This window comes from Mizuhopecten yessoensis, unplaced genomic scaffold, assembly GCF_002113885.1.
Source record: "Mizuhopecten yessoensis strain PY_sf001 unplaced genomic scaffold, ASM211388v2 scaffold11127, whole genome shotgun sequence".
Lineage (NCBI taxonomy): Eukaryota > Metazoa > Mollusca > Bivalvia > Pectinida > Pectinidae > Mizuhopecten > Mizuhopecten yessoensis.
In genome coordinates, this window is record NW_018408893.1 from 33,392 (window position 1) to 49,762 (window position 16,371).

At 34.9% G+C, this 16,371-nt stretch overlaps 1 protein-coding gene across 1 annotated transcript; it reads right to left on the reverse strand.

Annotated features, from left to right (window-relative positions):
* Positions 1-220: 220 nt before the first annotated feature.
* LOC110466275 (heat shock 70 kDa protein 14-like) lies at positions 221-16,325 on the reverse strand. The gene is made up of 14 exons (XM_021522676.1): positions 16,237-16,325; positions 15,795-15,875; positions 13,964-14,095; positions 12,929-13,034; positions 12,270-12,360; positions 11,793-11,897; positions 9,785-9,946; positions 9,351-9,506; positions 4,679-4,781; positions 4,284-4,412; positions 3,132-3,224; positions 2,740-2,910; positions 2,088-2,146; positions 221-1,528 (listed from the first exon to the last, which is right to left on the reverse strand). The coding sequence occupies exons 1-14, from the start codon at positions 16,291-16,293 to the stop codon at positions 1,450-1,452; spliced, it is 1,524 nt and encodes a 507-aa protein (XP_021378351.1). The 5' UTR covers positions 16,294-16,325; the 3' UTR covers positions 221-1,449.
* Positions 16,326-16,371: the final 46 nt, after the last annotated feature.

Here is a 16,371-nt window from a genome sequence, read left to right on the forward strand (position 1 = left end):
GTTTAATACAACATTCAGTCACAATCCTTTCTGTGGTTCTGGACTACTAGTATCAAGATGTACAGATGACGTACAGCATCACAGCAAGTCGTTTCATAATGTCAATATGTGCTTTTCCTTATAGTATGAAAAAGAACCTATCCTGATAAGGACAATATCCGTTTTTCAAACTGTCGGGTAAGAAAATTATCATTATTAAAACAGAAATCGAAGACATGTCACATTGTAACATTTTATTTGTAATTTGTTTTCATTAAATACTGCATAATGGTTATCATGCATACAAGAAGTGAATTCCAGGGCTACCTGGTATAGGCCTAGTTCTTGCCAGCACTTTCCATTTTGTTTTTAAATTTTCCTCATTTAAATCTTCAGTATTTGAGAGAACACTTGTGCATGACCAGTAGATACAACAGCCTTTGATATTATAACCTTATTAAGTATAAGTAATTCAGATCATTTTGTGTGTTTGGTGGGGGTCATAGTTCAATGACAAAATGGTAATTCTCACTACAGAGTATTCCACATTAACTCATTCACCTCTAAAATGTCATTATGAATTAATCCAACCTTTGAATTGGAAGAGTTCAAATGTGTTTTCAGGGGTGAATGCATTACTACTGCATGATTATATAATTGTGTGCAAATATATAATGTAAACCCTAATACAACAACGTATGTAACCTAGACCGTATGCTAGTCATTAGTATAACGATGACAGTTTAGAAGGGTTATTCAATCAATCATTATTATAATAATACCATGCAAAGTCAAGAGCATTTGCTTAATAGTTTTCACAATTTTCATAACAGGGACAAAGCCTACATAACAAATAGAAAACAGTCAGTTGTTATGCCTTAAACATGTTTCCGTTTTCTCTCTCTGTTCACAAAGTAGGAAGTAAAAAGTGATATGAAACGCAGGAGGAGACCAGTCATATTCTGAGGCTTCCAACTCTGTATGCAATTGAAAATTTTAATGTTTCTTATATGAAAAATGTCTATCCTTGACTATATATATAGAGCAATGGTTTAGTTACAGAACCATTATTGTCATAAAAAAATTGTGCCGAGTTCATACATTTAAAACATCAGTTTCATTCTTTCCTCAACACAATCACTTACACCAATTTACTACGAACTCTTCATGTAAAATACCCCATAGTTTATTGACTTGATTATTGCCTTTTTTGTGAACTTCACACATAAAGTTATATGATAAGTGCAATATTTGATAATCTCAAGTTCACCTCATCTGCCAGTAGACCTGTCTGTATTGATCATAGCAGCCAAGATTTTTTGTATATACAAACAACACATCAGACTTGTGTTAAACACAGCATCAATGGTCTGTTTTATACACAAACAACACATCGGCCTGTTGTACTGGACACACCTGCGAAGACCTTTATACTGGTACCAAGTCACTAAGTCCTACTGCCTCTAGTCATCAGCTGCACACTTCCACCATGACAGACTCTGTCTTGTTTGACGTCTCCTCCCGACAGGTCACATGGAGGGAACCCTCCCTAAAATACACAGAAGTTAAACCATAGAAATTCACCTCCTTGTACATTTTGTCACTACACTGTTATATAACATTCCTAGGTTTTGCCACTTCGGCCTTGCACCAATGACCCACTGGCCCTGCAGGTCTGGTTTTATTCAGTCTGATGTCCTACCAACAGCGAAGTCATTTAAGGAGTGCTAGTGATTGTAGATGATCCGATGGGTTAACCACTCGGCCACCACAGCCCACTGTTCCTTGCCAAATCAAGATTCATCCATGCAAGTTTTTGACTAATACAATGTATCAAACATTTAACTCATAATCTTCACAATGACTCTCTTCTTACTATGCACGTTAAATAGTTTACGAAAAAAATACAATTAGAGTCACGTTACTCATGATCAACACATAAAAAGAAATCCCAATTTTTACTGTACATGACAGGAGTTAACTTCATCTAAGTAAAACCAATAATCCTTATCTACAATACAAATGTAGAAACAATTTTTACAGACTTTGTTTTAATGCTTCAACAAGAAAAATATAGTCGTTTTTCCTGATAACAAAAATTGACTCACCTTCTTAGATGGAAGGTTACTAATACTTTAGCTGCTTCTGGTAAGTCTCTCATCACAAGCTGTAGAGAAAAGGAACACATATATTTATTCATATAGCATCTATGATGGTATGGTGGCCTTTTTATCCAGATTTGCCAGGATTTGAACTTGAAGCTGGCACAACTAGGCATTAAGGAGATAAGGTATACTGTGTTTCTTGCCATGCATAATCCCCATTGTTAGAAGTTGTGCATGTTACAATTTGTAGTTTGAGAAATAGCGATGACAACAATTATTTCCAAACTGACTGACAGATGGATGGAAGCCTGACCACAGACGAAAAGCTTTTCGAACAACCCACTATCTGATAATATGGCTAAATAAGGAAACAGAGACCTTGAAATATGTTGGCAGTATGCAATATCTCCAATGAAATATGGGCGATCTTATTAAGGTTTTGCTTTACAAAAATCCAAAAGTTAGCATGATATGCTAAAATCTTTAAATAATATGCAATATTTGACAGTTTCACTTCAGTGATTGCCTGCTTAACAAATCATGTGTAAATTTGTGTAAATCCAGATTTTGGATATATGTAACTGTTCACACATAAAACTTTCTAAACAGGAGCCTAGAACAAACTAAACCGTGGACTTCATCTGTCCTTACTGACCTTAGCAAGGTCATCTGCAGTGTCCGGCTGTTGAAGGTCACCACACTCACACAGATCCATCTGGAGGGAGGTCTGATGTTCCCCCAAAATCACAGTCTCATGTTTACGGGATGGCAGTGGTGTCAGGGATGGGAACACAGGCTGCAGGTTTGTCGCCCCATTGCTACATGACTAAATAAATGCACAAATTCCATATCAATTTGGTTGAAATAGAGTTGTGTAAGTAAATATTATTAATACACTTCTGTAACATCTAATACCATTTGATCTTTAAAACTAAAACATTTTTGTCTCTTTTTGTTTAAAATATCCAATATGTTCAAGTCTACTTATGTTTTGTACACAATTTAAATGAAAAAAACTACATGGCAAGAAAAGATATAGAAACTTACCCGTAAACACACTGCTTTAGACAAGCATTCTATTTCATTGTTTTCTGTGTTCTCTTTTACCTCTGTGGCATCACAGCCTGTTAGTATACCAGCCTACAAACAATACAGGAAAATACTCTATATCGGAAAATGTTCCACACATTAATTTTCGTCCTTTTCACACCTTTGTCAATACTTAAACTTTTACCCTTTTCACACCTTTGTAACGAGGGCGACTTTGTCTTTGGTTTGTTTGTGTTTTATGTCCTATTAATAGCTATGTTTATTTAAGGAGGTTTTGGTGGTGGAAGAAAGCCGGAGTTCCCAGAGAAAAACCACCGACCTGGAGACAGTACTTGGTGACTGCCCGAAGTAGGCCTCGAATCCGCGACCCAGTGGTGGATGGCTAGTGGAAGCAGAATGTCAGACGCCTTAACCACTTGGCCACCGACTTTGTCATGACAGCAAATGTTAGTAAAGAGTTTAGCATACACAGTAATCATTTCAATTTAAAGAGCAGTATCAATGCCTAGAGAATATATACATTTTTGTATATTCAGATATGCAGTTATTAAAAATTTATAAAATTTACTAAAAAATACTTTCAAAACAAATTATGATATAAAACAAAGTCAATAATTATCATATCATAATCAGTTGTACAGCCCCCAAACATGCATACCAATTATACAAAATACAACTACATGCATAAACAAAAGCATATTACGGGTGAATGATTTCTAATTACCCAGGTTGATGTTTGACTCTATCGTATTGTGAAATGAAATTCAAACTTTATATAAGTTCCCTATTAATGATTAATGTTTCACATCTGAAGGAAACAGTAGCCTGAAAAAACACTTTCTTGTGCCAGCAAAAATGGTTGTCTTCTTCACTTGGTAAAATAGTTTGTATAAATGTAAATATTTAATGATGACTTAATAAAAGATTTTATCAACTATGGTAGATGTCATTGCAAAATGAGAAAACTAGCCCAAACTTCATATGCAATCCTCTCCCATATATAGTATCAGGCCTTTAGCTAAAAAACAATATAGATAAACCACAACAGGATGAGACAGACTGATCATCCCCTGTTTCAACACCATGATTTATTTTCTGTCCTGTGGGTACATTAAATGTCTGTAATCTTAAGTGACTCGATTGCCCTACCTGTTTTGCTGCGCCGATCGCTATAATTTCGTCTGGGGGAATGGAGCTTAGAACTTCAGCAGATTTGATATAGCCTTTAATGGTTTTCTGAACCAGAGGCATTTTTGCCCCACCGCCACAAACTATCACCTATTGAAAGAGATAAATGTCTTATTTATTTTTCATCATAACATTGAGAAATAATTGATGGAAGGGAAATAACTCTTCTCATGTTTAAAAAAAAAGTTAATATGATTTCTTTCCTTGAAGAATACATTGACAATATGGATATGTTTGAATTGAAATTGAATTAACAAAACAAGTTATATAGATAAAATATTGAAAACATATTCTCAGACAAATCTGATTAATTTATATGTAACATGTATTATTTCAATATGTTTAAAGGAGCTTGCCTTGTCTACTTGGTCAGTGGATATACCGGCATCACTACAGGCTGCATCTATAAGGCTGGTACACTGCTGCATCAGGAATCCTACCTGGTTCTCTAACCTCGCCCTAAATACACAGGTGATACTTCAAAATGACACATTTAATTGAGGTACAAAATAAGATGTTTTCTGTATAGACACATCTGTATTAAACTAAAATCACTTTGTATAAATCATGGTAGCATGTGTCCCTCACACACTCCTGTTTGTAGTTTCACTTTGTTAAGTTGGACACCAATCATGTCAGGTGTAATTACCTCTCCAATGACCATGTTTGGCCAAGGGAGACCTTAGAGCACCTTGTTCCTTTAGCATGTTTGTCTAGATCAGCTGACCACATAATTGGTCACTGGTCACTCCACCATCTGATCATCCTCCGATGTCAGACGCATGCATAACTCATGAATGTCAAAACAAGATTTGCTGTATTTAATAACACTACTTCTTAACAGTGATACTCAACAATGCTAAGTATAATGTATACAATTTCATATTTCAATTAGGGGAACATTGTGCCAGCAGTTCTGAAATTAAAAGGATTTGCTTTAATTGGATTCGGGAAAAGCAGACTACACACTGCAGTGTTTTTTCCTACCTAAATACAACAGTCTGCATTTTACTACGTGAATTAGGAAAATATAGTACTTTTTTTTTTTTTTTTTTTTTTTTTATTAAAATGGCACTTTTTTTGCTAGGATAAGTTGCATGTATGTAAACTTAGGCAAAAAAAACCCCAAAACTCCATGACAATACATGGAAATTGGCTGCAGTCAAATATAAATTCATATTAACAGTGTTTATCAAGTAAGAGGAGTTTAAAGAACATTTGCTGTACTTGACAGTTTGTTTGGTGGTCATACTTCTCCTCTGACAAAACTTCTCACGAGTGTCATACAGAAGCAGTTTAATATGTGACAGTTTCTGTACTTGACAGTGTTTGGTGGTCATACTTCTCCTCTGACAAAACTTCTCACGAGTGTCATACAGAAGCAGTTTAATATGTCACAGTTTCTGTACTTGACAGTGTTTGGTGGTCATACTTCTCCTCTGACAAAACTTGGCCAGGAAGACCTTAAAACACCAATTTAATGTAGCATGCTTGTGTCCAGATCAGCTGACCACAAATGGACAGTCAGTGACCCCTCCTTTGTCTGGTCATCAGGGTCTGGTGTTTTCCAAGCATGCGTAAGTCTGTCTGTTATTTTATGACTGAAATTTTGCATTTTTAAAAGTTATTAAATAAAATGTATTTTATCTAACTCTTGTAAATCTGTTTGGTACTACATGACTGGCATTTTGCACAAAATGTTAAGAAATGAAATTTATTTAATTTTACCTAAATCCATACACTGTAGCTTACCTACATGATAAACACATTGTGCAGGCCTTAAACATTACAATGGAGCTATCGATACCCAACAGTCTATCTGATAAACTAACTTGCTATTTTTTTTGGCATGTAGCTGATTTTTCAGCATCTATTTGTCAAGTCTTACTATTTCGGAAAGAAACTCCCCATGTTTAATCATCTGCCACTTTTAAATTTTCAAACCAACAGAATTGCCTACAACTTGCATTATGTTATTGTATAATCGTTTCATTAAATAGAAAAAAACTTACACTACAGCACTTTATGGCACTGATATATCCCCCAAAAAGGGTTGTTGTAAGAACTTTTTACATGTTTACAGATTTTTCCTGTAAAAAACAAATTGACAGGTTGGCAAGTATGCCTCAGAAGGTAAGAAATTTCTTATATAAAACAGATTGACAAAACTTGTTTCAGAGCACATCAGGTAAATTGATAAATTTCTAGATCAAACAGGTCATTTTAAGCCATTAATATGTCTTTCACATCACAACCATATAGAGTGAGTGCTAACATCACTGAATAGTTGGCTTTAAAGTGCCAAATACATATGTTAAAATATTAAATAGAATTTTCCATTTTAAATGGCTGACTGTATTAATTGTTGCGAATGGGGATTGTGCATATTAATTTGATATCTTCAAATTTATTTCAAAATCAAAGATTTTGTTATACATTACAGTCCCACAGCTGTAGTGAAAGGTTCTATAAATTAGCTTGTACACTTGATGTGATCACAGGGGTACTCGATTCTCACGAGTGTCATACAGAAGCAGTTTAATATGTGACAGTTTCTGTACTTGAATGTTTGTTTGGTGGTCATACTTCTCCTCTGGCAAAACTTGGCCAGGAAGACCTTAAAACACCAATTTAATGTAGCATGCTTGTGTCCAGATCAGCTGACCACAAATGGACAGTCAGTGACCACTCCTTGGTCTGGCAACATGGGTCTGGTGTTTTCCAAGCATGCGCAAGTCTGTCTGTTACTTTGTGACTGAAATTTCACATTTAAGTTATCAAATAAAATGTATTTTATCTAACTCTTGTAAGTCTTATCTAGTACTACATGACTGGCATTTTGCACAAAATGTTAAGAAATAAAATTTATTTAATTTTACCTAAATCCATACATTGTAGCCTACCTACATGATAAACACACTGTGCAGGCCTTAAACATTACAATGGAGCTATCGATACCCAACAGTCTACCTGATAACTAACTTGCTATTTTTTTTGGCATGTAGCTGATTTTTCAGCATCTATTTGTCAAGTCTTACTATTTCGGAAAGAAACTCCCAATGTTTTATCGTCACTTTTAAATTTTCAAACCAACAGAATTGCCTACAACTTGCATTATGTTATTGTATAATCGTTTCATTAAATAGTAAAAACCTTACACTACAGCACTTTATGGCACTGATATATCCCCCAAAAAGGGTTGTTGTAAGAACTTTTTACATGTTTATAGATTTCGCTATGTAGTTTTTCCTGTAAAAAACAAATCGACAGGTTGGCAAGTATGCCTCAGAAGGTAAGAAATTTCTTATATAAAACAGAATGACAAAACTTGTTTCAGAGCACATCAGGTAAATTGATAAATTTCTAGATCAAACAGGTCATTTTAAGCCATTAATATGTCTTTCTCATCACAACCATGTAGAGCGAGTGCTAACATCACTGAATAGTTGGCTTTAAAGTGCCAAATATATATGTTAAATTACTAAATAGAATTTTTCATTTTAAATGGCTGACTGAATTAATTGTTGCGAATGGTGATTGTGCATATTAATCTAAAATTTTCAAACTTATTTTGACATCAAGGATGATTTTGTTAAATAACATCACAGCTTGTACACTTGATGTGATCACAGGGGTACTCAATTCTCACGAGTGTCATACAGAAGCAGTTCAATATGTGACAGTTTCTGTACTTGAATGTTTGTTTGGTGGTCATACTTCTCCTCTGGCAAAACTTGGCCAGGAAGACCTTAAAACACCAATTTAATGTAGCATGCTTTTGTCCAGATCAGCTGACCACAAATGGACAGTCAGTGACCACTCCTTGGTCTGGTCATCAGGGTCTGTTGTGTCTAAAGCATGCATGAGTTTCCTCAAGTATTAACAATACAGAAATTACTGTATGCATTTATCATAAAATAATAAACTTGCATGAATTCATGTTTTTAAATGCAATGCAAAAATAACAATATGAAAGTAGTAAGATGTTGATGACTAATTAACCAGTATAAGATATATAGCAAGACTCGGTTGATGAAAGATTTCAGGATGATACTAGGGTTACTCACAGAATGATAGCTAGTTATTCTGACTATCTTATAAGAATAACTGTTTAAAATTGAATAAGTTTAAAGTACAGTTTGTATTAAAAACTTCAAAATGACAAAAAAAATACAGATTTTAAATCAACAAGAGTAAAGTGAAAAACATGACAACCAATTATCACAGGGTATACGTCAGACCCTTTCTTTCTAAACATTACGAAAAACATATTTGCACACCGCTTCAGTTTCCAACTGGAGAACGGAATCATGACATCAGAATAACAGCTAAATTTGATATGCCTTTTACATGACAAACTTTCATCATCTAGCTACAACAATTCATTTCAGTTTAGTACCAGATGAAAATTTTAATCTGACCTGGTCATTGTTTTAACAAAGTTTTCAGCAATATTTCAGATCAGATGGGAATATTTCAAAATTGACCATCACATGTCGAATTTTGGAAATTCCAATGCTAACCAAGAGAGTATTTTGCTTTTACTTGACAACAAACATGTAATTTGGAGTAGCAGAGAAATGTATGAGGTTCGTATGATCATGTCAAGTCACACAGCTAACATGTACTATCAAATATGTATTAATAAAGGTAGGATTTAAACAGATTCTGTGACATACTTCATCTCTGGTTAAATGGACTGTTATTCATTATTATGAAGATGAAACATACCGTGTGAACTAGTTATGAAAGGGAACTCTAATCAAGTTCCATTATCAAACACAGTGAAATCTGTCTAGAAAATAACTTGCGTTGATTAATATGCATTTTCTCTTCATGAATACTCAACAAGAATTTCATGGTTGCAATATACCCACATTATATAACAATAATCTTTATTAGAAACAACTAAAATCTGATTTCAATGATGATCAGTAAGTATTCACAGCAAATAATAATAACAGTAACTCCTAAAGTTTGTTTTCTTCCTTTGAGCTAAATAAGGAAATAAGGCTGTTGTAGGTTTACCTGGATACATTGTTGTGAAAGTCTACACCCTCGAACAGGGAGTCTACAGCACAGGACGCATTATCAAGGGTTGATAGTGTGTGTTTACACCGCTCTGCTGCCATGTTGAGTTTACTGAGAGACCGTCGACTCTCTGTAACATCGAGTTTGTACTGTCTGAAACACCAACAAATACAATGACAGATACAGGCAACAAAACACTGGGTCACGTATTCTCTCCAGTCCATTTTAGTGAAGCAGTAGTGCTGTAAAGTTAAAATTCAAAATTTGATTACTTATAAATTGACTGTTTTTTTATAATTTTCTTAATAGAAGACTTAATTGTTAATTTTGTAATTTACATAATTCATTTAAATAAAATCTTAGTAAAACATTTTGTAAAAGTATGAATATCTTTTTCTGAAGATCAAAATTTATGAGAATGGGTTAATTACCTGAAGAATTCTGTTGCTAAGTAGTCTGTTAGGGCCTTGGTAAACTTTGTACCCGATAGCTGGGTACTGTTGACGGAGCCCATGATGCGATACAGACCATTGTGCTCCTTTACTACCGACACGCTGCTCGACTCTCCGCCCAAGCGGAATACCAACGTACAACTGAAATTAATAATAATTTGAGGTTCTTATATACCGCTTTATCACAACCTAGTTCGTAGGTCGTCTCAAAGCGGTGCACAAATTATTATCCGTGGTTATAGGGCCTTTGCAACCAGCCAATACCTTTTTCAGCTTCCTTTGGGAGCATACAGCCGGAGCTGCCATTTCGGCACTAACAGCTAGCATTCAACAATTCTAGTACTGCCCAACCATGTACTCATTTACAGCTGAGTAAACTGGAACAAGTGGAGTAAAGTATCTTGCTCAAGGATACAACACAGTGCTGTGCCGTGCCGTGACTCGAACACTCAACCCTTCGGTCACGAGCCCGGCGTCCTACCACAAGACTACCGTGCCTCCAATGTGTAGCACATAAATCAATAATACTCATCATTACATCTGTAGCCATTTTCCTGACCTTGAAAATCTGAAGACAATTTTCACCTGAAGAGAAACCTTGGTAGAATATCAGGTTAAAGTATGAACCTTTTATCATTATAGGACATTTAGGTCTATGGCAATAAATAGCAGAACTACTGCATATTGATAACATTTAATTATACTTATAATGACAGTTTTCATTATCAAGGAGAAAGCAGCTCTATGTGCGACATTCTTTCAGCTTTATAACTGGTAAATATTTATTTATCAACAACAATCTGTTCATAGATAAAGTATGACTGTATGAAAGTTTATAAGCAAGTGGCCCATGGACCAGTGACTTTAGTAAGATTTTTATCAGATGAGTCCATGTCATTCTTTTGAAAAATGAATTTACATTGATAGGAAATAATGTGGGTTTTCAAAATGTTGGCGAGTCCCAAGGAAAAGCATGCGTACAGGACTCAAATATTTGTGTCCAGACAACAACTGATGGACCTTAGCTTATTGCCGAAATTATTGAAACTGCCTCGGTATAATATCAGAAAGGTTTCAGTTGGAAATAAATTTTCAAGATGGCTTCAACCTGAAACCCCTTGTCACAAGGATGCTTGTAGGAAAATATTTATTAAAATTTGTCTGGTACACAATTCATGAATTTTACCTATATATCGAAGGTAAAGTTTGCCTCCTTGGCAGGGTCACATTTCGAGTTAAAGGATCTAGTTTGATATGAGGGTTTTTCATTCCCTGCCTTTTACAAATTCTAGTGAATACTTTGAAAAGTTGTGAAAAATTACCACTTTTGTAGTACAACACGAGGAAACAAGGAAAGCTTCTTGTGAAAAGGTTTTAAGATTTGACTTATTACCCATTTTGGCCAGTCAAACAATTTTGAGATGATACACTTTATGGTTTTCCTCTATATATCCCTATGTATATGTTGACCCCTTGATGCAGCTCCATATGGGGCTGGGGACTTAATATGAATATATTTAAGTACCTTACACTCTGCCATTACACTTACTTAAAAAGGAAGTTCCTTCCTACCACTGAAATAGCCTTACCCTGGTATTTATGGTACTCAGCAGAAGGTTCCTTCCTACCACTGAAATAGCCTTACCCTGGTATTTATGGTACTCAGCGGAGGTTTTTCTAAATTGTCTATCATTACATCTGTCAAGCCCACCGCTTTTATCTCATGAAGGGAAGGGCATGTAGTGAGATCCCTTATCCCAATGATGTTTCATATAAAATCTGGTTGAAATCTGTTAAGTGGTTTCACAGAAGTCAGAAATGTGAAAAGTTTAAACATGACGAGCAAATATGGATGAAAATATCTCATTTGTACCTTAAGTTCAGGTAAATTTAAACTTCAAAAGCTGATTTTCAAATGCTTGTAAGTAACAATTGTGACATTTTATCCTAATGTTGAAGTATATGTGGGTGAAGATAGCATTTTTACCTTTCCGTTTTGTTGTCCAACTGTCCGACATCGTATGCCATGAGAGCTGCAAGAGGCTCCTTGATTATCCGAAGAATGTTAAAACCACCCGAGGCTGCAGCATCACTAGTATAAAATACACAACCAATTAGCCATCGCTGACTCAGACAACATTATAGAAATAGGCTTGATTTAAAATGTTTTAGTGCATATCTTTAAATTCACAGAAACAATATTGAGATTTAAGCAACAAATATTTCTGTGATTTCATTTTATATTTGAAAAGTTACATTATAATTAACCATCATAATGGAACAGCATTAGATGCAGATTTTGCTGAATTCACAAATGATGCAAATGTTTTTTTTTAGAAAATTCTTAAAAAATGATATCTGAAAAGTAACAGAGTGGGTTGTACTGAAAAGTAACAGAGTGGGTTGTACTGAAAAGTAACAGAGTGGGTTGTATTATGTGGTTTCAATGTGTTGACATGATCACCTGGTGGCGGCTATCTGTTCCTCTGTGAAGTCTGTAGGCACTGTCAAAACAGAATCATGAATGTCTCCATCCCCGTGACTTTTGGCAATACCTAAAAGAGAAACAAAGATTCAGAGAATGAATGACAGATCTTCATTACTTCCTTATAACATTAATTATCCTTAATGTCTTAATTATTTCTCTGCATTTATAGGTACAATGTATACTGTACGTCATTATCAGTAAACTGATATAAATGATAGATCTGAAAGCACCAACCAATTTTATTTGTCTGAAAAATCTTTTGATGCTGAAATCTAGTAAAGAACTTAAAGACACATTTTAAAATAAGAAACAAAATTGGTGAGTTAGGGCTCACAGATATATCTCCTCAGGAAAGGGTTGATGTGTTTACTTGTGGCAGTAGCATGGTTTAAAATAACTCTGCAACACTTTCACATCTTAGACAGCTACACTATAAATGCAGACAACTACACTTATGCCAGATGTGTTAAAGCATTTGAAGGGTTTGACTGATCAAGTGTCCTGTACACACACTTCTCACTATGGATAGAGGCATCATAAGCCCATCTCCATTTCTTTGATTCAGCAAACAATATGGCCCTCTGGGCTTACTACATGATTCAAAGGATATACAGTCATAATTCTTAATCTCTTACCCATCATTGTTTTGAACACTGCCTCGGCCACAGTTCCTGGACTGACAAGAGTTGTCTTTCCTTTGAATTCCACTTGAAAGTGGGGCTCACCTTTATTAGGCACTACCTACATTGAATGACAAATGAAAAGGAGACATGATTTTGTCTGGGTATGTAAATAGAGCAATGGACAAGTAATCAAGTCCCTGGGTTGACTCCTCGCTATCAGAAACACCTGTAAAAAGTTATCTTGGTTATAATCTAATAGCAGTTTATACAACAAACAATACGCAAAAACACTGGTGTGCTGTTCAGACTAGAGGGTACTAGGTAGTTGATATCCCTTTTATGACAGATGCGAAATTTCAGCTGTTTCCACCAAAATTTACCAAACTTACACTGGGATAAAGTTGGCATATATATACTACTGATTCACTTTCATACAAGAAGTATACATGCCCCCCTTAATGTACCATGTGACCGCCAAATCACATGACTTCTATTCCAGAAACTTGTGTCTCGGAAATGACGTATGAATACCGTGACTTTGTCACAGTCTTCAATGAATACCATGACTTTGTCACAGTCTTGAATGAATACCATGACTTTGTCACAGTGTCAATGAATACTATGACTTTGTCACAGTGTCAATGAATACCATGACTTTGTCACAGTCTTCAATGAATACCATGACTTTGTCACAGTGTCAATGAATACCACGACTTTGTCACAGTCTTCAATGAATACCATGACTTTGTCAGTCTTCAATGAATACCATGACTTTGTCAGTCTTCAATGAATACCACGACTCTGTCATGCTTCAATGAATACCATGACTTTGTCACAGTGTCAATGAATACCATGACTTTGTCACAGCGTCAATAAATACCACAACTCTGTCACAGTCTGCTGCTCATGCCTATAGATTGCTTTTTTTGTACTTCCCGTTACCATATATCTGTTAAAATTGTTGGTGTACATGGAAAGAATGATATATTTTCCCTTAATTAATGTAGCATGAAAAGTCAACAGTTACACAATTGTCCATCCCTTTACCTTAACTGCATAAGCATCTTTGTAAGACTGCAATTCTGGATCCTCCATGGAACGACCAAGAACCTTCTTCACACAAGGGATTGTATTCTGGGTATTCCTGATATAGGCCTGTTTGGCAGCCATGCCAACTGCCTAAAAACAAATGTTGTTATACTCAATATTGAAAAAGTATATTGCAATAAGAATTCAGCATGGCAACTGCCTATATTGCCAGTATCAACAGTGCAGTGAATATGGAAAATACATTGCATGTTATAACAAGTATGTAGTCAAAGTGGAATAGGGATTAGAGCTCGGACTGAAAATTCACTAGCAGATTAACATGTGAAGACAAGTCCAAGCAGATTTTAGGCATAATCCACAACATTTCTTTCATACAGCATAACAACCTATATTAGATGGAAAGTTGTCATAATATTAATGACTTTATCGTCTGATGTAAAAGTTGTAAAACTGAAGCCAGATCATGTGTAAAATAGCTGGGAATTACTCTAGATAGGTTTTTATCTGGCTAATCCATCGCTAATTAATACTATCATTACTTAAGTAAATCAAAGGTTAAAATTTTTGAACAGAATAAGTTGTTGTCTTTCTCCACAAACCAGGAAACTATATGTTCTGCATTAATAGTGTCACTTTGATTATGCATGTTCTTCATGGTATGAAGGTCTTTCAATGAAGCTCAAATATAAGTTACAAGTAGCTCAAACTGAAGTAATTAGATTCATTTCAAATCTTCATCAGAAAAAGTGTGACATTTTTAGAATTTTAGAACTAGTTTCTTTAAAAATTTGTGACCAAGTTAGACAATTAAGACTGAATCATGTTTTTAATATTTTTCAAGGAAAGTGTCCAGACTATATATATATGAACCATGGTTTTACACCTCAAGCTTCAACCCATTTTACTAGATCTAAGCAATTTGGTTTTTGTATTCCTGCTATCAAAGGGGTATTAGCTTCAACTTTTTATTATATAATAGTGTGAAGGACTGAAATATGCTTCCTGGCAATATAAAGCAAATTTCAAAGAAAGGACTTTAAAAACTCATGAGAAGAAACTTGTATTTTATGGAAACTGCAAAGGACAATCACAAAAATGACTTTTTATTCTAAAAGAACAAATGTAATTTGTATTAGATTGTCCATTGTTGTTTTGATTAACTGTGATATCCTAAATATGTATTTGCCAATATTGTTTATAAAATTGCCTTAACCTTGACGTGCTCGTTTATGGACCCCATTGGATTTTTTTATGTGTTATCCAAGGGCAACTGTTTATTTAACTTACTGTGACTACTAGTACAGTCTATGTCTTATGTTTGTTTGTATTTTTGTACCACTTGTGTAATTGTAATGCCTTTTACCTGAATAAACATTATTATTATGATTGAGGAAAACACCAACAGACAAATGTTTTTCTTCAATCGGATTAAGCTAAAATTAAAGCATAACATCTTTTCGTTCCTTATTTTAAATGTTTCCTAAAAAAGTTATAACGTGCAATAAATCTTATTCACAGCAACTTATTTGATATATTTACCCATGCATATACCATTTAAAACTTAAGCTGACAGGGAAATTGTATGATGGATTGAGAGGTGGAAATGCACTAGATCACATAAAAGATTACAAGCTACTTTGTCTTGGGCGATATAGCTTTTGAAGCGAACATATCTTTTGGGATATATAAACGAGGCGTTAAGGTTTTTAAGGGGAAATTGGTTGGAATGGGGTGATGTGAAACAAACTTGTGGCATACAGCTTTTGGGCGAATCATCTGACACCCTGCCCAACCTGTTAAAAGTGGCATAATGAGTACAGGTACTTACCTGTTCTAAATCAGTATAGGCCACCATAGACGGTGTCGTTCTGTCTCCCAGGTCATTTGCAACAACATCAGTCTTCCCATCCTACAAAAAGTTTCTTACTCTTTAACAAAACACGCAATATAACTGAGCAACAATTACTAGTAAATGACAGTAAAAGGAATCAAATATTTTAAATGAGTGAAATCTTTAAGTTTTAAAATTTGAAAATAAATATTCAGTTATTGTTCTACATTACTTTGTGAAATGGCATAACATTCTTCAACACCATTCGAATGCACCCTATCATTCCCATCCCAAATCATTGTATTTGCACGTGCACATGTTGTGGGGATCCCAGTCGTATTCTAGATATCTTTTAGTTCAAATAATTAGCAAACTTATTCAAATGGGTATATGAGTATTTGATTAAAACGACATATATTCAGCGTTAACGATAATTAACCTTAAAAACAGCCAAACAAGCTGACGAGCTTCCAAAGTGTACACCGAAGGCTGCCATGTTTTAAATCTCGTCTCTTTTCGAGATTAACCCCCTGATGACCCAATGAACTGTCACAACCCGGAAGTAGTGTTTCCA